Below are 26,556 nucleotides of genomic sequence, written 5' to 3'. Positions count from 1 at the left end.
TAGAGAAGTACTGCTGCCGCACCAAGGGCAAACCAAGGCCAAGGGACAGGCTGAGGGAAGGAGGGAGGGAGGGAGGGAGCTCCTGGGGAAGGGGCCCTGAGGGCCCAGCTTCCTGCGGGGACCAGCTGGGCATAGGGGGCAGGGCAGGCAAGATGCAGATTCCCGAGGCGTGACGAGGACCCATGGGCTCTCTAGAGGGTGCGGGGGCCCCTATCGTTCTCGGGGCCTCCAGATCAGTGCCCTTTGCCAGGGCGGGGATAGTGGAGACCCTGAGTGTCTGGGAGATTCAGGGTTCGAGGACCTTCCCAGTAATAACCCCACTTTTCACATCTCCTGTAGGTGAAGGGAGTGGGACATGGGCCCTGAGCTGGGTCCCCAGCCCTTAGGAGCTGAGGTCCTGAGCTTCTCCCAGACGCCCAACTGGGAGGCCACAGCCTCCAGAAACTTGAGCCGTGGCCGGGCCTAGGCACAGTGAGGCAGGGGAAGGGCAGAGACAGCTGTGGCTCCTGCTGGGTGGGGCGGACAGTGTGCGGTCATGGCCTAGCTCGGGAGACGTGCCAAGGCGGTGTGTCTGGGGGCTTTTGCTCTTGTCAGTCCTTCCACCCCGAGGGGCCCCCCTCCCCCTCCCCCCTCCCCTCCCCCTCCCCCTCCCCCTCCCCAGAAGCCACCTTTCCCTGTTCAGCACACACCCACCCTCCTTCCTTCCAACCCCTTTGCACCACACCCAGCACTTCCTTGTTCTCAACTCATCTGGGACCCGGTCTTGTGTGGCTTTCCAAGCCAGCAGGGGGCACCCCAAGGGCTGGCACCCGGGTCCTTCTGGTTGCCCACCCCCTGCCCCTCCCCTCCCCCCTGAAGGCCTGGGGAGTGGCAGCTACTCAGGTCTGGGAACTGCAAGCCACTGTCTGTCCACGAGGTGTCAGTGTGGGACCAGGCACTTGGGGGCAGAGAAGCCAGAAAGGCTTGGGGGGACTGGGGGGTGGGGGGCCCGTGGATGGGCCTGGAAGGAAGCAGAGTCCCAAGCGCTGAGGTCGGGGCCAGGGGACTGTGTCATCCCATCTGCCTGCCTCTGGGGAAGATGGCCAAGTGGATGCCTGGCCTTCGGAGGCAGTGGCCTGGATACCAGTCCCACATGGAAGCTTTCGGTACCTTCAGGAATGGGCCTGAGGAGACTCATGCTCTAGAAGGAGAGACCCAGCGGCCTTGGTGCAGGCCTGGGTGGGCAGTGGGTCGTCCCAAGACTGAGAAGTCAGGGCCCAGCTTCCAAAAGCTGGGGCGGGCCCCCTTGTGGGTGTTGATTCTGAGCCGCTGCGCAAACCGGCCCCCCTCCCTCCCTCCCTCCTGGCCCACACAGCTTGTCGGGGCTGCGGAGGGGACTGTAGTTCCTGGAGCTCCGCAGGCGCATCAGGAGGATGGTCCCCCGTTCCTTGCGCTCGGGCGCGGTTGCGCACCGGTGCCCTCCAGGCAGCTGGAGAGGCTGCCAGCGCTCCCGCCTACATGCCCCCAGGGTTTGCAGAAGGGCTCCAGGTGCCAGGCCAGTGCAGTGCCCGCTTTCTGGGAGCTATCAGTGTAGAGGGAAAGACAGGCACGGAGAAAGGAGCAGGGGGATGCGGGGCTGGCCTTTCCCATCCTCTCCTTCTGTGCCTCTGCTCCACGTGCCCACACTGCGCAGGCCTGGCCGACAACACCAATGACTTGGAGAAGCGCAGGCAGATCTACGGGCAGAACTTCATCCCTCCCAAGCAGCCCAAGACCTTCCTACAGCTGGTATGGGAGGCCCTGCAGGACGTGACCCTCATCATCCTGGAGGTGGCCGCCATCGTATCCCTGGGCCTCTCATTCTATGCGCCACCTGGAGAGGAGAGCGAAGGTGAGGGGCAGGGCTGGGAAGGGCGGTGAAGGAGGACCTGGTGGACGGGGGCGGGACGCGGGTGGCAGCGCAGAGGTGCTGGCAGGAGGAGGGGAGGGATAGAGCCTGAGATGACGGGGGGAGGAAGGAGCTGGCAGAGGGACTTCTCTGCCACCTCTGCCCTTCCCTCCTGTCCTCGGGCACAGCGTGCGGGAATGTGTCGGCTGGGGCAGAAGACGAAGGGGAGGCCGAGGCGGGCTGGATTGAGGGGGCCGCCATCCTGCTGTCTGTCATCTGCGTGGTCTTGGTCACGGCCTTCAACGACTGGAGCAAGGAGAAGCAGTTCCGGGGCCTGCAGAGCCGCATCGAACAGGAGCAGAAGTTCACCGTCATCCGGAACGGGCAGCTCCTGCAGGTCCCGGTGGCTGCGCTGGTGGTAGGGGACATCGCCCAGGTCAAGTATGGTGAGCGCGCCCATCGCCACCCACGCTGCGGAGGGGCTCAGCTCCCACGTCAGGGGCAGGCCTTCTCCGGGGAGCACGTGGGGTGGGAGGCTGCAGGCGGGCAGCTCGGGCAGCAGGCCCAGCAAAGACGGGGCGTGTCAGCGGCCTCAGCGCCCCAGGAGCAGGCTGTCCCCACAGCCTGTCGAGGGCCTCCCCAGCACGGCAGGGCGCTCCTGTGGGCCCCATTCCCTGGAAGACGGATGACAGGGCTAGGAGTGGGTGGGTACCCCCAGAAAGCAGAGCAAAGGAAGAGGGCCGCACACCCGACAGGACCTCCTCTGGGGGAGATGGGAGGCGACATGGAGGAAGGCCTCCTGGACGCATGGTCTGTGGTTCTGGCCACCTGGCCGGCCTTAGGAGACCTGCTGCCCGCCGATGGCGTGCTCATCCAGGGCAATGACCTCAAGATTGACGAGAGCTCCCTGACGGGCGAGTCGGACCACGTGCGCAAGTCGGCAGACAAAGACCCCATGCTGCTGTCAGGTGAGCCCAACGGGACCGGAGTCCCTGCTCCTGGAATGCCCAGGACAAAACCTGTAGGTGCTGAGCAAGCCTCCCATCCAGCGGTGCAGATCTCTGTCTCAGCCTCTGTGTGTTGCTGTGCCAGGCACTCATGTCATGGAAGGTTCTGGAAGAATGGTGGTGACAGCCGTTGGTGTGAACTCCCAGACAGGCATCATCTTTACCTTGCTTGGGGCTGGTGGAGAGGAGGAGAAGAAGGATAAGAAAGGTAAGGCAACAGTACCCTGCAGTTCCCAGTGCCGCCAGGCCGCTGGCCCTCGGACGTAGCCGCGCTCTCTTCCACGCCTGCCTGGTGACGGCCCCTTGCTGGCCCAGGCCCTGGCTCTGGCACTGGGGAGAACCAGCCCTCAGGGGGTGGGGGGCCATACCCTGTCTCCTGGTTCCTTTTGGAGACCCCTCTTCTGGGGTCTTTGCCCCAGAGCCAGCAGGTTGGGGGCCCCCCGTTTTGTGTGAGGCAGTTTCCCTCGGATGGCTCTTCCCCTAAGGCTTTGGGGGCGTGGGTGCCAGGGTCGGGGGAGTGCCCTGCCTGGGTAGGAATGGGGTTGGAGGGACAGGGACCAGCCACCCGGACTTGGGAGTGGTCAGCCCACATGGTGAGGCACTGAGGGCCCCAGGCCAACGTGGCAGCTAGGGAAACACAGGCCATGCAGCCAAAGGTGGAGGGCTCCCAAGCAGAAAGGACTAGACACCCCAAAGGACATCCAGGGCCAGAGGAAGCTGAGATGGGGCCAGGGCCCTCACCCTAAGAGAAAGCAGTGTCGAGGGACAGATGTCTTCTGGCGGCCCAGCTCTGTATTCACCCTGGCCTACCTGGCACACAGCTACCCAGCTGCCTCCTCTTGCCAGCGTCCCGAGCCCCAGGCGTGGCTGGTGCCCCCTCCACTCCTCAGAACAGGGTTTACAAAGCTCTAGAGCTCGGCCAGCATCCCCCCCCCCGCCCCCATCCCAGTCAGGACCCCGATCCCTTCCACGACTCAGGCCTGCATCTGCTCACCTTGCTCTAACCTGGGTCTCCCCTCAGGCCACTCCTGCCATCAAACCAGGTAAGGAATGACGTTCTCTAGATGTGCACCCCACCTCTGAGGGAAGCCACCTGGGCCCACTAGAAGTACAAAGACACGCACGAGTACGGGGAGACCACGTGCCAGAGCGTGCAGCCAGGGCCCTGGGGACAGGGCGTGCGGGTCACCAGCTCCGCCTCAGTCAACCGAGCCTGCTGGGCCTGCAGTGCAGGCGGGATCGGTCTGCCCAGCCCAGTAACGTGGGGACAGGTCAGCGTAAGGAAAGACGCACTAGTGTTCCCAGACCTGGGCACGTGAGGGAGGAAAAACGGATGAGCCGCTGTTGCCTAAAAGCCTCCATGGGCCCCGCCTCCTGGCAGCCTGGGCCTGGCTTCCCTTCCTGGACTCCTCCCTGCTCCTGGCCCACCCGGCCCACCCCTCACAGCCAATGGGCACTGGCGGACCTTCGGCCACCTTGGCCACACCAGGCCCCCCTCCCCGCAGGGCTCAGCCCGGTGTCTCGCCACAGTCAGCACCCTGGGGCCCACAGGAGGGCAAGTGGGTGGGTAGGCAGGCCCTGGGCCTCCTCTGGGCTGGACTGGAGTCCTTGATGGCTGCTTGGCAGGACGCCTCTTCCACATTCCTTCCCAGGCTCTTCCCCTCCCGCTAGGTTCCCTTAAATGTCACCGTCCTTCAGGACTCGGTCCTAGGCCCCTTCTCTTCGACCTTGACAAGACCCCTCCAGGCCCCCCCGCCGGCTCTCCCCCAGCCCCGGTTCCTCTCCCTGGCTTGCTGTGCCACTTGAGAGTCAGAGGGGACACCAGCAGCAGCTGGCTCCCTGGAGGAGGGGAACGTGGGGGGGCCCTGCAGGGGAGGCAGAGATGGCCAGGCTCCGGGGAGGGGGCAGCGGCACCCACGACCCCTCACCTCCCCCACGTCTCCGCCAAGGCCCTGGCCGCTGCAGAGGCCGGAAGGTGGCACCTCGCCCTCAACATCCCCCCTCAACGCCCCCTGCCACCTCTCGATCTGTCCATCAAGGGCGCTGCTCGCCCGCCTGTCTCCTGCCTTCCGGCCTTGACCTCTTTCCCCACTCCTTCCCCTGCCTCAGCTATGCCCCTTCTCAGGCCAGGCCCAGCCCTCGTCTTCCCACCGTGCTCATCTCAAACCTCCCTCCCTCCTCCAGAAGTTGCCACGGCCCCAGGGCAACACGCCCGCGCTGTGCTGCATTGTCACCCACCGTGTGTCTACAGGTGTCTCCCCTGCCCCGCCCCAGAAATCTCCTTCACCTATGAATGCCCCACAGGGCCCAACTGACACCCCACTGGGGCTGCGAGGGGACCTCTCCCTCCTCCCTGGGACCCCCAGACCAGACCCCACTGCCTGGGAGCCACCTGGCCTCCGGTCTGTGTCCCTGCGTCCCCAGTGACATGAGCTGTTGGGTCGTGGCTGACAAGCCGGCCCACTAGCCCTTCCTGTCCCAGGCTGGTCGTCTCTGGATCCAGGGCAGTGTGTGTGTGTGGCCTGCAGAGAGCTCTCCCGGCTGCTGCCCTGGGGCAGGTGAGGCAGGTGGAGCTGGGGGGCGGAGCCTGACCCCCAGCTCAGAGCCCGTCACCTGCCGGCTCTCCTGGGCCCTCCCAGAGTTGCAGTCCTTCCCGGGCCTCAGAAACCAGAGGCACAGCCAGCACTGTTTACCTTGGCCTGGGGAAGCTGGTCACTGCCCCAGTCCCTAGCACCCAGCTGTGGGCTTTATGGTGGCAGAGCACGTCTGTGAAGGCGCGCCCGCACAGCTCCAAGTGGGGCCCAGCCCGGCCGGTGCCCCTGCCGCCCCCTCCAGCACTGTGGGTGCCCTGAGGCTAGGCGTCTCGCTCCTTTATCCTCTAAAGCGCCCACGGACTTGACTGCTGGCCACGCTGCACAGAAAGCTGATCTCTAGGCCACCAGGACTTAGGAACCATCTAGGTCAACCCCCTCGCACTGGTTCTGGGGGGAGCACCCATCCCGACTGGGGGGCCCTGTTTGAGGCAGCAGAGCTGGGACCTGACACCTGGCAGCTCCCATTACCCGTGGTGCCGGCCCTTCCAGAAACCTCCCACTGCCGACCATGCGTGAGCCATGGTCTGTCCAGGGCTGGCCCGCGGCTTCTCTGGAGGGCTGGAGAGCAGGCCCTCTTCCCCCGCCCGCCCCTCACCGCACTCACCGGCTGTGCTGTCCTGTGTGCGCGTGTGTGTGCCAAGGCCCCACGGGTGTTCTCAAGTCTCCGTGTCTGTCGTTCCTCTCCCGTTGTAGGCAAGCAGCAGGATGGGGCGATGGAGAGTAGCCAGACCAAAGGTAACGCGCGCCCTGCGCTCAGGATGGGTGGCAGAGGGTGCGGCGCAGGGTGGGGGGCCGCCCGCCTCGGTTGCAGACCCCACCGGAAGTGCGCAAATATGGCCCGTGAGCCAGCAACCTGCTGAGGAAACTGAGGCTCCAGAGGGGTGACTCACCCAAGACTTAATCGGGCCTGTGGGTTTCCTGGTTCAGCTGCCTTTCTGCTGAGCCTTCGAGGCCTGCGCCCCTTTCAGCCAGAATGCCTGGTGGGTGCCGATACTCTGTAGCCAGGGTGAAGGGTTGAAGGTGCTGGGAATCCAAAGATGGATAAAGTACGGTCCTGGACCTCAGGAGGGTCACGATCCACAGACGTGAACCCAGGGGCAATACTCAAGTGCAGTGTGGGACCCAGGAACGCAGACAAACGACTGGAGTTCAGAGGCCGGCTGGGGTTGGGATGGCATTTGGGACAGGAGGACAGTCCAATGGCCAGGGCCCCGGGCAGGGGCAGGGAGTGGCAGTCAGTGGGGTAGAGGCTAGAGTGGCCCAGTGGGGTGGGACCTTGAGTGTCGCCGAGGCTGTGGCCCGAGGCCATGGAAAGAGGGGGCCACCGGTGAGTGGTCTCAGGCAGCCAAGGGGAGAAGGGATGGGCGGGGAGACGGAGAAAGAGGGAGCGGCTGACACTGCATGGTGGCAGGAGGCATGCAGAGGCACTGAGAGCCCCATTGGGTGGGGGGACAAGGACGAGTGGCAGGGTTGGGTGCCCCCTGCGGGTGGTGAGATTACACGGGGCGGCGTGTGAGGCGGTGGACGGGCCAGAGGCGGGTGTGGGGCAGGGGACACAGCACCACCACGTTAGGGTCCACCAAGGGGGCTGTGAGAGGGCTGCCGGTTCCGGAGAGGAGGTGGAGAGGCATCTAGGGGAGAGGAGGGAAGGCCCCATGGCGAGAGAAAGGTGCAAGGCTTGCCCGCCAGCAGCCGGGGCATGGGCTGAGGACGGCGCACGTGCTGAGCTGGGGCCCCGATGGAAGTCCAGGCATCCACCGGAGGGGTGTCCACCTGAGGGCTGGCAGGAGAGACAGCCTGAGCGGGGATTCCTGGGCCTCCCTGAGGGGAGTGGGAACGTGGCTAAGACAGCAGTGGGCAAGAGTCAGCTCTGGGTTCTGGAACATTCCATGGGCCCCAGGCCTCTGCTTTCAGGTATTGAGATTTGGGGCGTTACAGGACTGGCCACGCTGTCTGTGTGCCCAAGTGCTTGTGTCTGTCCTCCCTTCCCCTGCGAGGCCCCAAGAGAAGCATCTCTGTCCTGCCCAGGACAGCGCTGGAGCCACTGCCCACCTCAGGAGGGCCTGGGCTGATGAGAGAGGAGGGAGAGGACAGAGCCCCCTGTTTCCTCTCGGATGGTGTGGCATATCTTTCTCCGTGAAAGGCCCTTGTAGCCGTCACCCCAGCGGCCAGGCCCTAACCTTGGCTGCGGGTTTCTTCTGTGTGCAGCTAAGAAGCAGGATGGGGCAGTTGCCATGGAGATGCAGCCCCTGAAGAGCGCAGAAGGTGGGGAGACGGAGGAGCGGGAAAAGAAGAAAGCCAACGTGCCCAAGAAGGAGAAGTCGGTCCTTCAGGGAAAGCTCACCAAACTGGCTGTGCAGATCGGGAAAGCAGGTGGGGGCAGCCGAGGGGGCGGCCCAGGGGCCACCAATGGGCAGGGGCGGACACTGGGCTCCCGGACTCGAGGCCGGACCAAGGAGAACAAGTGGAAAAGGGATGTGACGTGGGGTGTGGGCCAGGCAGCAAGGGCACGGGCTAGGAGCAGGTGATGGCCTTCAGGGCCTGGTTCCGCCCCCTCTGGCGAGCGTGGACTGCAAAGCTCCGTAAGGCCAGAGACAAGGAGCGCCTCCCCCGACTCGGGGTCAAGGGAATGTGGCTGCAACGCCCCTTAGCTCTTCCCTCTTGCTGTCTCCCCCTCCCTCACCCCTGCCGGCCACCCTTCCCGCCTCCACGCTCCGTGGCCTCTGATGTGGCTGGGCAGGGCTGGTGATGTCCGCCGTCACCGTCATCATCCTGGCCGTCTACTTTGTGATCGAGACCTTCGTGGTGGATGGCCGGGCGTGGCTGGCAGAGTGCACACCTGTCTACGTGCAGTACTTCGTCAAGTTCTTCATTATCGGTGTCACTGTGCTGGTTGTGGCTGTCCCAGAGGGCCTGCCTCTTGCTGTCACCATCTCCTTAGCTTACTCTGTCAAGGTAATAAAATAAACACGACACAAATAAGAATTCCGCGATCCCAGGGTACAGACCCAGAACTTGTGGTGCAAAGCCGTTAAGCAACTTGGACGAAGCAAGGACTGGATGAAGTTTGGGATTGCTCAGGGGAAGAACGGTAGGCCAAGCAGGGGCGCGGAGCTGGACTTGCACATCCTCGCCTACCTGGCTCCCTGGGCAGGGGTGTGTGACGAGCTAGCATCTGCAGGATGTGGGCAGGGTCGCCGAGGGGCCAGGGAGTTGAGGTGGGGGCAGGGGGATAGGGGGCCCCTGGGAGACAGTGGGCAGGGCAGAGATCGGGGTGGGCAGGGGAGCCACAGGGCCTGCAGGTGACCCGAGAGGGGGCTCTGGGCAGCAGGGAGGCTCCAGCTGAGCTCCAGGGAGAGTGGCCACCCAGAGTTGACTGCTCGGCCTGTCTGATGAGAGTCCTTACGTCTCACAGGCCCGCTGCCTCGGTTTGACCACCACCCCACTGCCATCTGAGCTGTGCACCTGCTGCCCGAGGTCCCGGGCTGTTAGTGCCGCGAGGAAAGCTGGTGGGCGGAGCAGAATCCTACATGCTGTTGTGCTCCCCCACCCCGCGAGGACAGCTGGCTACCCCAAGCCTCCATCTGTGCCCTTTACAGAAAATGATGAGGGACAACAACCTGGTCCGCCACCTGGACGCCTGTGAGACCATGGGCAATGCCACAGCCATCTGCTCAGACAAGACAGGCACGCTCACCACCAACCGCATGACCGTGGTGCAGTCCTACCTCGGGGACACCCACTATAAAGAGGTTCCGGCCCCCAGCGCCCTGACCCCCAAGATCCTCGACCTCCTGGTCCACGCCATCTCCATCAACAGTGCCTACACCACCAAAATACTAGTGAGCTGGGAGCAAGGGCGGGCCGAGGCGGGGGTAGGATGAGGGGAGGGAACCTGGCCCGGCTATGGCGTGGGCGTCACCAGGGGCTTGCTAGGCTCTCTTAAGGACTTTTGAGCCGAGAGCCACAATCGTTTCTGGGGTGCTGGTCTCCCTCCTCGTCCCCGGACACTGGGCGGGGCCTGCAGGTTCTGGAAGCCCTTCACAGCCCAGTGAGTCGTGGAAAACCTGCCCATCTAGTCCGTACTGGAGGCCCTCCTTAGCTCCCTGCCACCACACCTGAAAGACGTGGCGGCCGAGGCTGGGCTGCGCCTGGGGACAGTAAGGAGGGTGGCCTTGGGCCTCCAGGGCCATGCTGGTTCTCCTCACCTCGCAGCCTCCAGAGAAGGAAGGCGCCCTCCCACGCCAAGTGGGCAACAAGACGGAGTGCGCTCTGTTGGGCTTCGTCCTGGACCTGAAGCAGGACTTCCAGCCCGTGCGGGAGCAGATTCCTGAAGATAAGCTTTACAAAGTGTACACCTTCAACTCGGTCCGCAAGTCCATGAGCACAGTCATACGCATGCCCGACAGCGGTTTCCGCCTCTTCAGCAAGGGCGCCTCGGAGATCCTGCTGAAAAAGTGAGCGAGCAGCAGGACCCAGCCTGGGGCTGGGGCTGGCTAAAGCGTATGGCATTTCTGGTTGTATTATTGCGGGAAAGTAGACATAGCATAAAATTGGCCCTTTTAATCACTTTAAAGTGGACAGTTGAGTGGCATTAGGTGCATTCGCACGGTTGTGCGCCATCACCGCCACCCAATCCCAGAGCAAGTTCATCACCCCAAAGGAAACCCTGTGCCCATCACACAAGCGCTCCCATCCCCCTCCCGCAGCTCCCGGCCGCCACTCGTCAGCTTTCTGTCTCTGTGGATTTACCTATTCTGGACATTTCATAGAAATGGAATCATACAGTATATGTGGCCTTTTGCACCTGGCTTCTTTCACTCAACATAGTGTTTTGAAGGTTCATCCAAGTGCTTCATTCCTTTTTATGGCTGGATAATACTCCATCGCTCAGGTAGACCACATTCTGCTTATCCAGTCATCCATCGACAGACACTTGGGTTGTTTCCACCTTCGGCGACTGTGAATCATGCTGCTTTGAGTGGTCATGTACGAGTTTCTGCTTGAACGCGTGTCTTCAATTCTCCTGGGTATATTCCATGTTTCGTTTTTTGACAAAACGCCAAACTGTTTTCCACAGGGGCTGCCCCACTTCACTTCCCCATCAGCAGTGCATGAGGGTTCCAGCTTCTCATCCTCACCAACGTGTTATTACCTGATTATTATTACTGTTGTTGTTGTTGTTGTAGCCATCGGGATCTCACGGTGGCTTTGATCTGCATCTTGCTGATGACCACTGGTATTGGCGCCTTCTCATGTGCTTATTGGCCATTTGTTTGTCTTCTCTGGAGGAATATCTATTCCAGCCCATGCCCATCTTGGATGTGAATTCTTTGTCATTTGATTGTTGAGCTGTAAGAGTTTCTATATGTTCTGAGTATTAGATCCTTAACACATATCTGGTTTTGAAGTATTTTCTCCCGTTCTGTGGGCTGCCGTCTTTTCACTCCCTTGATAGATTTTTGCTCACTGCCTTGATTTGCCCTTGGATGCGCAAATGTCTTTCAATTGTGAAGTCCAGCTTTTCTCTTTTGTCGCTTGTGCGGGGTTCCTTTTAGAGGTGGTGAAAATGTTCTCGGGTTGACTGTGGTGATGGTAGCACAACTGTGAATATACTAAAAGCCATTGCATGGGACATTTTAAGCGGCTGAGTCGTGTGCTGTGTGAATTGTATCTCAACAGAGCTGTTAGGGAAACTGAGGTGGGCGGCACACAGCTCTGCCTCCGAGTGCACCATGCCCCGCACCCGCTCAGCGTTCACACCTCCCCTCGGCCTTGGCCTCTGCAGCGCCCACGCACCCTTCTAAGACTTGGCCTGATTGTGCTGCCGCGCTCACCCCCGGCTTTCTGGGGCCTTCAGGACAGAGTCCCGAGCAGGACCTCTGGGCTCCTCCCGTGGCCTCCACAGCCGGCTTCTTTCCTTCCTCACCAGTCTGCTCGGGGCCCCCATTTGTCCGTCTGCCATGCCAGCCTCTGGGGCCCGTGTTTCCTCTGCTCCTTCGTTTTCTGCACCTGAATCCTGCCAGCCCTCCCCATCCCAGCCCTTCTGTGGTCGCTGCCTTGTCGTGGCCCTGCTCCGTGGCATTCGGTTTTTGCTGATGTCCCACCTCTCTCCCTAAAGCGCAACGGGGCAAGAGTGACAGCCCCCCAACTCCCGTCGAGTCTGTGCGGAGCTGTGGGAACAAAGTACCATCATCCTGGGGGCTTCAAACAACAAAAAGACCTATTTTCTCCCAGTGCTGGAGGCCAGAAGTCCTCAATCAAGGTGTGGGTGGGGTCGCCCTCCCCCTAAGGCCTCCAAGGGAGGATCCTCCCTTGTCTGTCCCAGATGCCCTTGGCCTCCCTCGGTTTGTAGCTGCAACTCTCCAATCTCTGCCGCCATCGTCACACAGCCTTGTCCCTGTGTCTGTGTCTCGACGTGTCCGCTTCTCTTTTTTTTTTTTTTTTTTTTTTGTGGTACGCGGGCCTCTCACCGCTGTGGCCTCTCCCGTTGCGGAGCACAGGCTCCGGACGCGCAGGCTCAGCGGCCATGGCTCACGGGCCCAGCCGCTCCGCGGCATGTGGGATCCTCCCGGACCGGGGCACGAACCCGTGTCCCCTGCATCGGCAGGCGGACTCTCAACCACTGCGCCACCAGGGAAGCCCCCGCTTCTCTTTTTATAAGGACAGCAGGCATTGGACTGAAGGCCCACGCTCCTCCACTGTGACCTCATTTAACTTTGCGACAACCCTCTTTCCAAATAAGGTCACATTCTGAGGTTCTGGGCAGAACGTGGAGGGGCACACTGTTAGGCCGCGCACAAGCACAGCGCCCCCTTCTGGGAGAAGCCCTCTACTGCATCACATAGAGGGCTCAGCCGGAGGCCTGGCTCCCCTGCCTCACGGCGAGGGCTCCTCTTGTTCTGTCCGCCCCAGGTGCACCAACATCTTAAACAGCAATGGGGAGCTGCGCAGCTTTCGCCCTCGGGACCGGGACGACATGGTGCAGAAGATCATCGAGCCGATGGCCTGCGATGGGCTCCGCACCATCTGCATCGCCTACCGGGACTTCTCCGCTGCCCAGGAGCCCGACTGGGACAACGAGAACGAGGTCGTGGGCGACCTCACCTGCATAGCCGTTGTGGGCATCGAGGACCCCGTGCGGCCCGAGGTAGCCAGAGCCCCTCTGTGAGCTGCCCGCTTGTCGGGACGGGTGGAGGGGCCACCCTTCTTCGCGTCTGGCCTCGGTGGTGAGGCCTTTGGACGTAAATGCAAGGAGGGAACTGCCCCTTTCTCCTGCCCTCCTGGCCGTCACGCCACTCCCTGCCAGACTTTATAGGCAGAACAAATGGCAGCCCGCCAGAGTTGGACCAATTGGGGAGGGTGGGCATTGGCAGAGCCTCGGGGTCCTCCAGGGGCATGGCCAACATGCCCCAGATCAGACCTTCCCCGGCACACTGGACCCCCACCCTCGTCCTCTTGCCCTTGCACCCTTCAGGAGGCTCGGTCCTGCCGTCTGGAAGGCCCCCTCCTGCTTGGCCTCCGCCAGGTAAGAGAGGGCGGCAGTTAGAACCTCGACGGCTGCCAACGCCCGCAGGACTGATGGACCAGAGGGGCTGGTGAGGGAGACGCAGGAGCCGGGGACAACTCCCAGGGCTCTGGTTCCGAGAACTGGGTAGATGGTGTTTGGGGGGCTGGGGGAGGGGAAGGCAGTTCTCAGTCGAGGGTTTGGTTGGGGCCGAGTGAGGTTCGGGACATCCCCACGGAGATGTCACGTGGTTAGGTCCTGGCCAGAGAGACATTCTCCAGAAGCGTCTTTTCATGAGTGATGGTCGTGGGTGCAGCGGAGCACAGGTGGGAGGAGCCTGCGAAGGAGACTCCAAGGAAGGGGCCGGGCAGGGAGGGGAAACTGTGAGGGGCGTGTGGCTGAGCAGGGCAGCCAGCGTGTGGACACAACTTCACCCAGAGCTGTGCTGAACAGGGAACGGAGCGACAGGGCAGAGGTTACTCAGGGTGCAGAGAGGAAGAGCAATGGAGGCGGTGCTGGTCCTTCAAGATGCAAGACCCCCGAGGGAGAGAGCCTGCCAGGCTGGCCCTGGAGCGGGGTGCTGGCGGCAGCTGCAGGACACCAGCCCCCAGAGAGAGTGTGCAAGGCACAGGGGGTGCAGGTTGTGAGGCAGGGAAGGATCCTCTCTCTCCCAGGGCCTCTCCAGTGGCGCCCACCTCGTGTCAGAAGCACGGGCACCTTGATCCTGCCAATTAGCCTGAAAACATGTGTGTGCACGGGCTGCCCTCAGCTCTCCCTCGGGAGACAGGCATTCACGTACTGGATCAGGCACCACAGACCCTCCATTCAGAAGTCAGGGGTCATCAGCGACAGCACATCCCCGAATTCCAAGGAGATAGGGACCATCGTGTGCAGAGAAGGGGCACGCGGAGTTGGCCCCAGGAGGAAGCAGGTGGTGGCAGAGGCAAGGAGAGAGACTTAGAGCCAAGGAATGGGCCCAGAGAAGGCAGGTGGGGAGAGGAGCTGCCTGGAGAGCAGGGGCACAGGATGCCGCTGAGGGTGGCAGGGCTACCTCCAGGGACACAGGGACTGGGCCTTTCCCTTCGCCAGACCAAGGAGAAACTGAGGCGCAGAGGAAGGCTGTGTCCATACGGCGAGCCGAGTCCTAAAGCCATGTGGCCCTTGCATAGACCCGATGGCCTCTCCATCTGAACAGAGCCATTCGCCACCACCGGCCCCCAGGTGGCCGCTCCAGGGTGATGGTTGTTCTCTCCTTACTCCTTGGGAGGTGTCGACAGTAGCAGCTCTAGACTTTTCCATCCAGATAACTGGGGCTGAATGAAGCTGCCGGAAAGCCAGAGCTCCTGTTGGAATGTCTCACAGACCCAGGAAGGCGACATTCACGGACCCCCAGGGCCCTGGCCAAGGCCATTTCTACAGCATCATAACAAACCCGCCCAGCCCTTCCACCTCCGCCCTTTGCCCGGATGGAGGGGTGTGAGGTGTGAAGCGGCTGGCAGCCGCACAGCACGGGGAGCCCTTCTTGCCTGACCCCCTGGGCCAAGGAGCCCTGCAAGCTTCCCCTAAGTTCCGGCATAAATATTTGTTGCAAACTGAAGCTCTAGTCATCGATGTAAGGTTGGAGGCCTGAGATGTATTTGTAGATCTCCAAGACAGAGCTGCAGAGGCCCTCTTCTGGCCCACGGCGGCTCATTTACAGAAGCGCCAATGAGCTAGACTGGGGGCTGGACGTGGGGGCTAGATGGAACAGTCCAGAAGGGCTGCACATAGGCGGGGTGAGGCCCAGCCCTTCCCCCGGTCAGTGCTCTTCTCAGAGAGGGATATTATTGTTTTTATACGTTTTCATCTTAGAGAAAACATGGATAAAAGTTCCCTGAAGGTCACCCTGAAGGCTCAGCCTCAGTGGCTGCCCCGGCGGGCAGAAGCACAGGGTGAGAGAGCCGCCAAGGCCAGGCAATGGGCAGCTCATTTAAGATCCAGAAACGGCCTTGGTAAAAGGGCCCAGGGGACAGGATCGCTCCTCTCTGGCTGGAGAGTGGCTGAGTGAGAGGCTGGGCAGCAGGTGGGGAAGCCAGGCAGAAGCCCACGGGGACCAGCCATCTGCGCAGTGGCCAAGGAGGGTGCCCCGAGGGCCCAGGGGAGCCCCAGGTGCTGACGGCAGGCGGGAAGGCCGATAGGGTGCTGTTCAACTTGCTGGGATGCCTGGGGGCCTGGGACGGCTACAGCCTGTGGAGGGCCTGGCAGGGGGGTGTCTCTGCCCTGGGGAGCTGCGTGGACCCTGTAGGCAGGCTGTACTTATGCCAGAGGGGCCTGGGGGCTCCTGCAGACACCTGGCTGCCTGCTGTGCTGTCGGGCCTCAGCCATCAGGCCAGGACCACGGCTGGGCCCAGTGGGAGGCAGGCGAGGAAGGACAGTCACCTGGTGAGGGAGAGGGCGCCTGCAGACGGAGGGAGCTTCCTGCCACCTGGCTTGGAGGCCAAGGGCCTTTCAGACCAGAGACGGAGCCGGGCCTGGGCTGAGCCCACACAGAGGAGGCCAGCAGAGGCTGGATCTGGGGCTCCCAGGGCTCAGGCTCATCACGGCCACTTGGTGGCAGCAGAGGGGCTGCTCCTCCCAGACGCATCAGAGGTGGTGGGGGGAGCTTGTTGGAAAGGGAGGTATCTCCCCGCAGCTCATCCTCTAGCTCTCAAGGATCCCCAAAGAGCAGAAAGCGTCCCTGAGGCTGAGTGAGGAGACACGTTATTGGGGGTGTGGGATGCAAGCCCCCTTCCCGGGGCTGGGCCTTCTAGGCCGCCTGGCCATATTTGCTGCAGGGATCGTAAGGTCACTCTGTCCCAGCCCTGAAGTGGGAGCCCCTCTGGCTGGGCCCCGGGTACCCCTCCTCTTCCTACTCTCTCCCTGCCTGAGATCACAGCCTCCACACCTTGGCTTCGGGGGCCACCAGCGTGCCCAGACCTCCCGGACCAGTGGTCCCCTGCAGCCGACCTGGCCCCGCCTGCTGCCCACCTCCCCTGGGGTCTCCCAGCTGCCCTGACCCCCCGGCGCCTGGCCCCAGCTCCCCCGGCCTGGCCACCAGGCCACCCCCGGGACACCGCGTGCTCCCGTGCTCTCTGTCGTACTCACACGGTTCCAGGGGCTCAGCCCGGCGGTGCCCACCGGGAGCCCACAGTGGGGTGCGCCGGGCCCAGCGGACTCAGCAGGGAGCCGGGTGTCCCCGGGCCGCACCCCTGGCCCCGCCGCATCTCCTTGCCCTCCTCTCCCCTCCTGGCCCCTCAGGCGCGGTCGGCGCGACTCTCCTCTGCACTGCTGTCTCGGGCTCACAAGTCCCCTCCTCGCTGGAACGGGAGTGTCTCCGCTCCCCAATGCCACCCCCTCCCAGCTGGCCCCTGCTCCCTTCAGCACTGGAGGGATGTCTTGTTCTTCTCCCTTTTCCGGAATCTAATCTTATGTTTGGAAAATGGAGAGGTACTAAGGAACCAGAGCAATGTCCCATTTCCTCTAATGAGCAGTGAGAATGCCTTGTCATGTCAAGCCTACGGCTCTAAATGTCTTAGGTTTTATATTATTTTTTTGTTAAAAAAAGTGGCGGGGAAACACGTGAGAGCTTCCCAGAGCTCGGCCAACAAGGCCAGAGCCTGCCTTGAGTCAGGGCCCGAGAGGGTCCAACCCGAGGTGGGTCCTGCCAGCTGGCGGGGCAGCTGGGGCCAGAGGTTCCTTTCTTGTCCTTCCGGAGCTCACTGGCACGGCCCCTGCCAGCTGGCCTGCTAATGGGACTGGTCCTGGCTCGGCTGCTCTGGGTCTCCATTTCCCCAGTGGAAGCTGAGGTTGAAAGAGCTGGGTGATTTCTCCGGTCACCTTGCTGCACACGGCTCCGATGGTGCCCCTTGACAGCGTTCCAGTGGCTTCTCCCAGCCTTGCTCGTGGTGTCAGGGCCTGGTTCTGAGTCGTCGGTGGTCCCCGGGGCCGGCACAGGGAAGGAGGCACCTGGGCTTGGGGGCACCCTGCTCCCTGCGGGCCAGGCTCCCAGCCGGGGCAGAGCTGACAGGCCGTCTCTCCCGCCTCCTCCAGATCTGGATGGAGGAACGGGTCTGGGCTCCAGCCATCTTGTCCCTTCCAGGTCCCTGAAGCTATCCGTAAATGCCAGCGCGCTGGCATTACAGTCCGCATGGTGACTGGGGACAACATCAACACGGCCCGCGCCATTGCAGCCAAGTGCGGCATCATCCAGCCCGGGGAGGACTTCCTGTGCCTGGAGGGGAAGGAGTTCAACCGGCGGATCCGAAACGAGAAAGGCGAGGTAGTTCCCGGCCCGTCAGCCCTCCCTCGAGTCCACGGTTCTGACACTTTCTCCACCGCCGCCCCCTCTGTTCAGCCCTGACTGCCCGCCCTGCCACCGAGGCTCTGCAGCGTCTGTGTGCTTTTCCCTCCCAGATAGAACAGGAGCGTCTGGACAAGGTGTGGCCCAAGCTGAGGGTCCTTGCCCGATCGTCTCCCACCGACAAGCACACTCTGGTTAAAGGTAATGGAGTGGGCTCACTCCTCACCCTGCCCTGCCCCTGCCCCGGGTGGCGGGACGCAGGCTGGGTATGGCCATCACCCCTCGGGTCGTCGTCTGCTCCCAGACGCCCAAAGCTGAGCTTCCAGTTGGGTCTCAGGGTACTCAGCTCTGGACCCATTGCTGCTGGAGACTTTGTGTCTCAGAGGAAGTCACTGCCCTCCCTGAACCTCATCGGGAAAATGGGGATAATAATGGAGACTCCCTCAAAGGGCTGACCTGCCAGAGCTCGAGCCTCCACTTCTCTGCGCTCACAGTATCAATGGAAGACGCCAGTAGAGACCAGCTCTCTTCATAGCAGATGGGGAAACTGGGGCCCAGGAGAGGGAGACATTTCTCCAAGTTGCCCAGTGCCGAGCCCCTGCCTTCTACGAAATCCCACCACCCTGTATCATCGCACTGGGTGATGGGCCAGGGTGGGAGAAGGGGGATGGGACTGCCAGTGAAGGCACAGGACTTGGTCCCAAAGATGGTGGAGCGCACGGAGGACTGGAGCCTACTGGCCGCCCCCCCGCCCCCGGGCTGGTCACCCGGGGCCACAGATGGCACCAGACCTGCCCTGATCTGTGTTCCAGGGATCATCGATAGCAACACCGGCGAGCAGCGGCAGGTGGTGGCCGTGACCGGGGATGGCACCAACGATGGGCCAGCCCTCAAGAAGGCGGACGTGGGCTTCGCCATGGTAAGCCACCCGCTGTCAGCCTGGCTCACCACGCCAGGTGGGGCCTTGTGATGGAGGACATAAGCTTTGTGCAGCAGTGTGGGAGCTAGCGTTGAGGCAAGTTGCAGAGTGCCAGAAGTTTCTTTCTCTCACATCTTGGCCACCTGGGCCTCTGCAAGCTCTGCCCTGTTGCTGGCTGCTGCAGCGGTGGCGCCCTCTTTGTTTGTGAGCAAAACCTCTCTAGTACAAGGACACGTTTGGAGTGGGTGAGGGGGGCTGGGGAAGGGGCCCCGTGGACACGGTGTGTGTGTCCCCCAGGGCATCGCGGGGACTGACGTGGCAAAGGAAGCCTCGGACATCATCCTGACGGACGACAACTTCACCAGCATCGTCAAGGCCGTCATGTGGGGCCGCAACGTCTACGACAGCATCTCCAAGTTCCTGCAGTTCCAGCTGACGGTCAATGTGGTGGCCGTGATTGTGGCTTTCACGGGTGCCTGCATCACTCAGGTGGGCACTGGGGGCCACCGGGGCCCAAGGAAGACCCCGGGCTCTCCCTCCCATGGCCGGGCTCCTCCCGCCCCGTGCACCTGGACCCCAGTGTGCAGAGCGAGCCCAGGGGACCCCGCCCCCAGCAGGGTGAGGGCTGAAGAGCCCCTACCTGAGGACCCAGTGGCGGGAGCCAGGTTTTTTTTGTTGTTGCAGACTTTTTTGGTTGAGATAGAATTCACCCACCAAAAACTTCACCGTTCGAGAGTATACAATTCAGTGACTTTTAAGTACATCACAGTGTTGTGCCATCATCACCTCTATGTAGTTCCGTCATGTTTTCATCACCCCAAGAGGAAGAGCCATCCCCATGAGCAGTCCCTCCCCACTCGCCCTCCACCAGCCCCCGGCACCCGCTCACCTGCTTTCTGTCTCTACAGACTTACCTATTCTGGACATTTCAGCTACATGGAACCAAATCATAGGTGGTTGTTTGTGTCTGGCTCCTTCACTTAGCACAGTGTTCTCGAGGTCCATCCATGTTGTAGCAGGTACTTTATTCCTCTTGATGGCGGACTGATGTTCCATTGTATGGAGCGAGCACCTTGTGTTTCTGCATCCCTCCATCAATGGGCATTTGGGTTGTTTCCACCTGTGGCCGCTGTGGACATGCGTGTGCAAGTCTTGGTAGACCTGCATTTGCGCTTGTCCTGGGTCTGCTGGGAACTCCGTGGTTAACCTTTGCAGGAGCCTCTTTTCCTTTTTCAGTTCTCCAATTCTCCTCCCCATTAGTGAGTGTCCAGAATTTGTCTCCCTTTCAAAGGTATTTTTGAATTGAGATAAAATCCGCATAACATAAACTGTACCATAATAGCCATTTGAACCAAAGTGTACCACCTGTGGTTTTTGATGCATTGCGCATCTCGTGCAACCGTCACCTATACCTCAGTCCAGAACTTTTTCATCACCCCTGTACCCACTAGGCAGCCACTCCCTACTCTCCTCTCCCCCAGCCCTGGCATCCACCCATTCGCTTTCTGTTTCCATGGGTCTGTCAGTTCCAGAAGTTTCACAGGAATGGAATCCTACAGGATATGGTCCCTGGTGTCTGTCTTCTGTGAGGCTCATTTTTAACCAACAAGTCAGAGGCGATGGGAAGGAAGATCCAGTGCAGTTTCTACCTCTTCCTGGCCCTTGGGTGCAGGAATGCATCCGTCGGGCTCTTTTATGGTCTGGGGCAAGTGACAGGGCGTGGCAGCCTCCTGCTAACAGTTTGGACCACACCTTCTAGATCACTGCCAGCAGGTGAGAGAAGAAGGGAGACTGACAACATTTTAAGAGCAGGAATCTGAAAGCCCAGCGAAAACTCTCTGCTAACTTTAAGAAAACATAGGGATGGAGATGTCGCGTTTTTATGGTGTTGCATTTTCACTTGAATTCAATTCCAGTGACATTGAGCCCAAGCTGAGTCTCCTCCCAGGACGGGGGGCCGGTGGGGTGTCCAGGCCCACGTTGGGGTAACTGGCTCGTCTCCACAGGACTCTCCTCTCAAAGCCGTGCAAATGTTGTGGGTGAACTTGATCATGGACACATTCGCCTCTCTGGCCCTGGCAACAGAGCCGCCCACTGAGTCGCTGCTCCTGCGGAAGCCGTATGGCCGGGACAAGCCCCTGATCTCGCGGACCATGATGAAGAACATTCTGGGCCACGCCGTCTACCAGCTCACCACCATCTTCACGCTGCTGTTCGTCGGTAGGTTGGCCCAGGGCACCCTGTGCTGTGGCCAGCCCCGCAGGCCCTGGCGCTGTCCGGCAGTGGCAGGGACAGACGGGCACCTGGGGACCCGATTTCTGGTGAGGACCCCTCGGCCCTCACCTCCCTGCCATCCTGGGAGTTTTGTTCTCTGTACGGCATTGGCTCCTTTTAGGAGATTCCTTTATTTACATGGGGGCGGGTTTGTCGCTTTGTCTCTTCCTGACGTCAGAGGGCCTCCACGGGTCTGATGACCCTTGACCACGTGGCGGCTTGGCTCTCAGCACATGTTCCTGGGAGTAGACTCAAAGTTCAGTGCAGGCATGGCGGTGGCCAAGGGGCAAGAGTCACCACGTGAGGGCACCCAAACCGCAGCACCTGGGGGTCCTCTCATGGGGCCTTTCTCTGCTATCTCGGGAGCAGAAGCTGGTCATGGCTGACCCGAGAGCCGTTCCAGAGGCAGGGCGGCACAGAGGAGGGCCGGGCCTGCCCTGAGCCTTGCAGCTCCCGTTCCTTCCCCAGCTCGAGCCAGTGTGCAAATGGGTCTTAATGTCTTCACCCCTGTCCTGGGGTTTCAGTGCCAGACCCCCCTGGTCTGGACGCGGCCTTGGCTGTGAGCTCCCGTTGCTTAGCCTGGGGGCTGGGGGGCTCATGACTTCCAGCCATGTCGCCCGGTGGTGACGCGCCCACCTGGGCCCGGCTCCCCTCACGCGGCCCTGGGCTTGCAGGGGAGCTCTTCTTCGACATTGACAGCGGGAGGAACGCGCCCCTGCACTCGCCGCCCTCCGAGCACTACACCATCATCTTCAACACCTTCGTCATGATGCAGCTCTTCAACGAGATCAACGCCCGCAAGATCCACGGCGAGCGCAACGTCTTCCACGGCATCTTCGGCAACCCCATCTTCTGCACCATCGTGCTGGGCACCTTTGCCATCCAGGTAGGAGGGGCGGCTCCACTCTTGCAGGTCCCTCCAGGTCTGCCACTCCCATTTCTAGAACTCGATTCCTTGGCGGGAGGCCACCTGAACTCCAGGAGACGCTGAGTGTTCAAAACTAGGGCGTATTGATAGAAAATGTGAGGTAGAGCGAGGCCAACAGGCCAGGATAGTTGGTTTCTCGCAGTTCTCAGAGGGGGGCCAGCCATGGCACGGGGACCACCTGGGGAAGCACCCGGGCTGGTCGGCAGGCAGAAGGAGAGCGAGGAACCCAGAGCAGGAGCTGAGGCGGGAGGGGCAGGCTGAGCACTTGATGGTGTGAATAATTCCCGGGCTCTGGGGTGTAGGGCTGTCCACCTTGTGGTCTGGGACCCAGCCCTGGGTGGTTAGGGAGGGGGACAGTGGCCTGGAGGTTAAGAGCCCAGGAGCAGAGAGAGCTGGAGTGTGGGCTTGGGACCAGTTGGTCTGTAGTTGAAAAGCTCACCCCTGGAAGAGGACTCCTCCCATGGAGGGGCCATGAGGCTGCGGGAGGCCGATCAGAGTGTCTGGCATACGCACGTTCAAGCACCACCTTCACAGAAGCCAGGAACATGGCTAACATGACCGAGCCTCACCCAAAGGCTGGAAGAGGGACAGTCCGGGGCGCCTGGGTCAGTGGGCACCTTGCACCAAGCCAGGCCACGTGCCCGTCCGGCACAGCACCCACGGCCTGTGGTCAGCCGGTCTGGGAAGCTTCTTTAGGCACTGGCTGAGGTGGGGATGAAGGGAAGGAGGCCAGAGAAAAGAACGCTCCCAGGAACTGCCTGTCTACCTGGGTGAAGCAACAAGCCTTCTGACTCCCTGAGCTGGGCCCACAGGACAGGGGGAGCCCCGAGGGCTAGAGGAGCTGGCTGGACGCGCCTCCCGCCCACCCCTCTTCCACAGATTGTCATCGTGCAGTTCGGCGGAAAGCCCTTCAGCTGCTCGCCGCTGTCTACGGAACAGTGGCTCTGGTGCCTGTTTGTTGGTGTTGGGGAGCTGGTCTGGGGACAGGTAAGTGTCTGCCTCGGTGGCTTTGCCAGCCCTGCCCCTTTCCCATTTGTCTGGGGAACTGTGGGCAGCCCAGGGTCCCCTAGCCTGCCTCTGGGACAGGCCATGACCTAGGTGCAGGGCCACAAGTGACAGCCTCAGCAGAGAGCATGCAAAGGGCCATGGCTGGGATGTCACAGCGCCCAGCAAAACCACCCACCGCTCCCCTTGCCACGGTAGGAGCTGAAAATCGTGCCTTAGAATTGGGTGGCTTGGAAAATGCTCACATATTTGAAGCTACACAATACCTCTGTGAACCTTCCAGACAGGGTGGCTTCAACGGCAGGTGTTATTCTCTGGAGGCTAGATGTCCAAGATCATGCTTACATAGGGCAGGCCCAGGAGAGGCCGGGCACGGGCTCCCAGCTCCCCCACCAGGGGAGTTGCGTGGCAGTGCAGTTTCTCCCAGTGGCAATGTGTGATGACACGCATGGGTACCACCATCAGGGCAGCTCCCCTGAGCGGTGCGGTCCGGGGACTTGAGTGGCGTCGGTCCTGGAGGCCTGGGGAGCCCGTGTGACTTAGTTACTCAATCTCCGCGCCCAGGGACCCGCCCCAAATCACCGCGGCAGTGTAGCCTGCCTGCCCTTGGCCCCAGCTAAACCAAGAGGCAGGGGCCTAAAGGTCCCCTCCCATGAGCCAGGCCAGGGCCAGACCTTGGTCTGACGAAGCGAGTCCCTTACATCACACGCTGTGTGGGAAGGTGGCATGAGCCGCTCCTCTGGGCGTCGATGGAGGAGGGTCCACCGGCACGCACACTGCTTTGGAGAGCAGGATTCGGCAGCAGGCAGAGGCGGCCCAGGGGCCGCCCGCAGGAAACAAGCACTGAGGAAGGAGCTGCACACAGGGCCGGGGCCTGTGCAGGGGCGGGCACACACACTGGCCTGGGCCTGCATCAGCGGGAGGCGGGCAGCCTGCATCCGCTCCCGGCCCCAGCAGAGCTCCCACCTCTGACGGCCACTTCTGCCTGCTGTCCCTCACCTCTGGCGACCCAGGTCATCGCCACCATCCCCACCAGCCAGCTCAAGTGCCTGAAGGAAGCGGGGCACGGGCCCGGGAAGGACGAGATGACTGACGAGGAGCTGGCTGAGGGCGAGGAAGAGATCGACCACGCCGAGCGGGAGCTCCGCAGAGGCCAGATCCTCTGGTTCCGGGGCCTCAACCGGATCCAGACGCAGGTAAGCCGCCGGGCTGCTCGGCCACTCTGGCTCTCCCGCCTCGCGAGGGGGTCAAGCAAGCCAGAGGCAGAGAATGGGCGAGATGAGCCTGAGAGCGACAGGGAAGCCCTTGGGGCTTGCCGCCACGATCACAAGGGCAGTTGCCGGATGTGCCAGATGACAGTATGTCTCCAAGATGGCCTCTCCCTGACGCCTCGCTCAGAGCCCAGGTGGCCCTCCCCGCTAGTGGGCACAGGTGTCAGCTAACGGCGTGTGCTGTGACCCAGAGCTGTATCTCAGGGAGATGGGGGCACGGGCCACCCACTGTTTGAATAGCTGCTGGGACTCGTTTTCTTTGCTGGGAGCTGCCCCAGGTCACGGGGAAGGGGCCTTCTCGGGATGAGGCAGATGCCCGTTTCAAATAGGCTTTGGTGAGCTCGCCATTCATTGGGTTATACTGTGAATTCTATGGAAAGACTTCATTTGGGAAGTGAACTCTGGTAACCAAGTTGGTCCGTTCTGTGCATCCCAATCTCCTCTATAAACTCAGACAGCCACAACGACTGCCCAGCTGTGGGCACTTGCAAAGGCTTCGTGAGAGTCTGCCTGACAGAGCCACCCTCGCTTCCTGCCCCCAGCTCTTCCCGGCCAGCCTTCTTGCCAGAATGTTCCATACTTGCTGTCTCTCTCATCATAGCCTGACATCAGCCCTCAACACCCCAGAGGCAGTTCTCACCAAGGTCTGCGAGACACCCTCCCGGCTCCCGAGCTGGGCCGTCCCTCCATCCCTCCCGCTTGCAGACTGTTTCCCAGCGCCCTTCCGGAAGTGCAGTCCGCCCTGCTCTCCTGGCAGCTTGCTGGCCCCTCTCCATCTTCCTTGCCTATCACTCCCACCTCCCACTGAGACCGTGGTCTGCCCTGTCGCCTGGCTGTGACCCTAGCTGCTGGAAGTCCCACGGTCCCCGGGGGCACTGGTCTCTTCGTGCCAGTTCCCCATGGCCTGGCCCTCCCCGCACAGCCTCCAGATGGCGACCAGGCGCCCCTCACGCACCACCTTCTCCTCTGCCTCACGTTACCCACCCTGGGCTCAGGTCAGTCCAGACCCAGGCCCCACCTCCCCAAGCCCACCTCCTCCCGCCCCCCAGCTCCTGATCCATGGCTCCCTCACTTCTACTGCCCAAGCCAGAGCCCTGGAGCTGTCCCAGACCCTCTTCCCGTCTCCCCACACACCTGGCACATTGGCATGGCCCTTCGAACGCGCATGCCCGGTCCAGCCACCTCCGGCCCCGCCCCCAACATCCTCCTGGCCCAGCCGCCCACGTCTCTGCCTGGACTGAGGCTCCCGGGGTCCACCCTGGACCCCTGCAGCCTATTTGCAACATAGCCAGCGTGTGACACCCCATCACTCCCTGCTCCTCCCGGGCCTTTCTCCGTGCTCTGTCCTGGACCCACAGCCCCACTGCCCCGACCCAGCTCCAATTGCTCTTGCCCTGGAGACCCACCGGCAGGAAGAACACCACCGGGCGCCTGCTCGGGCGGCTTCCCGCGTGGCCGCTTGGCCCGGGCCAGGACCTGAGAGCACAGCTCTCCCCAGCGCCCGCCTCCAGCCTGTCACAAGTCACCATGGGCTCATCCCAAAGAATCCTCCATGCCAGGTGCCCAAAGCGCCCTCCCAGTGCACGCGGCTCACCAGCTGCCGCCACGCAGCCCCGGGCGCCCCTCTCCTCCCCAGGCGCCAGCCTCAGCTCCCCGGCCAGAAGCTCTCAGCCTCCCGTCTGCCTCTCGGCATCACCCCACGTGCCCTGCGTCCCCGGAACCCCTGCTGCCTTCCCAGACTCCCACTCTGCTCGCCCGCGTTGCTGTGCCTCCATGCTGGCCACTGTCTGGGCCCCAGGCCTCCGCAGCTCCCACCGTGTCCCCTGGGGCCCCTCCTCATCCCACGGCGGCCCCATGAAGCCTTCTCAGAGTCCCAAGGGGCTGCTCCGGGCCTCTGGCTCAGCCCTCGCGGCATCGCAGGCGCCTTGGCCAGCGTGGCGGGGGAAGGATGTCTTGGGCCCGGCCAGAACACTGAGCGCCCAGTAGAATGGGAGGAGCCTTTGTCACCAGCTGTCTAGGTTTTCCCCGTGGCCTCCTGGCTGCTCAACTGTGAGCACCCAGCCACCCGTCCCGCCCCGACGGGCTCTGGTGTGTCATGCTGGGCGGGTTGTGCAGCAGAGCCTATTCGCTTCCATCGCTGAGCCAAAGTCAGTGTTAGCTCTTCTAGCAGCCAAGAGCACAGCCCTGCCCCGATCCTAGGTGTCCGGGAAGAGGTCTCTGGCGCCCCAGCCACCTGTGCGTCCGTGTCTTCTTACTGCCTGCAGGCTCTTGGACCTGACACTGCCACCCCGTTGGTAGAGTGGGTCCCCTCAGTCAGAGCCTTGCAGTTCCGGGCTGGTCGGGTCCCTGCTTTCCACACGGAGAAATGGGGCCCAGAGAGAAGGGACTTGCCCAAGGTGACCCAAGTCTCCTTCCGCCATCCCTTAGCCCTGGCCTCTCCATGGAGCCACTCATTCCTCCCCTTGACTTTGTCACATCAAATCCGCCACAATTCTCAGGAACGCCGAACTAACCAGTTGCTTTAGTTCACTTTTTAAGAGCGTTTGTTCATTTTGATTCAAAATACCTGCTTGCAAAGCAGAAATAAAGCCTAGGAGAAATAAAGCCCCTCAAGTTGCATACACCCCATGCCAAGAGAAACATTCTCTAGGCAGCCAGCCCTAGATTTCCAACTTTTGCAAGACACAAAATTGCTCCCCAGATTTCAGAGACCAGCACAAGTTTTTATGTTGCTAAGTGGAGGCATTTCCTAAGCTGCTGCCCGCTCTCACCATCATTCCAGGCACATAGAAACGCACCAGCCAGGAAGGGTGTCATTCCAGAATAAAAGAGTCCTCCAAATGCAGGACGTGGAGCTTTTCAAAGT

General features: G+C 61.8%; 1 protein-coding gene across 4 annotated transcripts in view; it reads left to right on the top strand.

Moving 5' to 3' along the window:
• The window catches only part of ATP2B3 (ATPase plasma membrane Ca2+ transporting 3), a 41,262-nt gene that overhangs the window by 2,600 nt on the left and 12,106 nt on the right, over positions 1-26,556 (top strand). For 2 of the 4 annotated variants that reach the window (XM_089903993.1, XM_022565895.3), the window contains exons 2-19: positions 1,673-1,870; positions 2,056-2,313; positions 2,710-2,835; positions 2,960-3,082; positions 6,162-6,203; positions 7,677-7,841; positions 8,209-8,423; positions 9,068-9,310; positions 9,684-9,925; positions 12,384-12,618; positions 17,093-17,272; positions 17,407-17,494; positions 18,106-18,212; positions 18,510-18,701; positions 20,219-20,432; positions 21,161-21,372; positions 22,294-22,401; positions 23,433-23,615. In XM_089903993.1, coding sequence (XP_089760119.1) covers positions 1,673-1,870; positions 2,056-2,313; positions 2,710-2,835; positions 2,960-3,082; positions 6,162-6,203; positions 7,677-7,841; positions 8,209-8,423; positions 9,068-9,310; positions 9,684-9,925; positions 12,384-12,618; positions 17,093-17,272; positions 17,407-17,494; positions 18,106-18,212; positions 18,510-18,701; positions 20,219-20,432; positions 21,161-21,372; positions 22,294-22,401; positions 23,433-23,615 — 3,131 coding nt within the window. The remainder of the gene's footprint in view (positions 1-1,672; positions 1,871-2,055; positions 2,314-2,709; positions 2,836-2,959; positions 3,083-6,161; positions 6,204-7,676; positions 7,842-8,208; positions 8,424-9,067; positions 9,311-9,683; positions 9,926-12,383; positions 12,619-17,092; positions 17,273-17,406; positions 17,495-18,105; positions 18,213-18,509; positions 18,702-20,218; positions 20,433-21,160; positions 21,373-22,293; positions 22,402-23,432; positions 23,616-26,556) is intronic. The other 2 variants (XM_030760990.2, XM_089903992.1) reach the window with 1 other exon arrangement.

The sequence above is a fragment of the Delphinapterus leucas genome, chromosome X (assembly GCF_059928025.1).
Source record: "Delphinapterus leucas isolate spDelLeu-1000000601 "Yukka" chromosome X, BTC_Dleu_Yukka2, whole genome shotgun sequence".
Classification (NCBI taxonomy): domain Eukaryota; kingdom Metazoa; phylum Chordata; class Mammalia; order Artiodactyla; family Monodontidae; genus Delphinapterus; species Delphinapterus leucas.
Note: the sequence above shows the minus strand (reverse complement) of the source record. Positions and strands in the feature narration are given on the sequence as shown.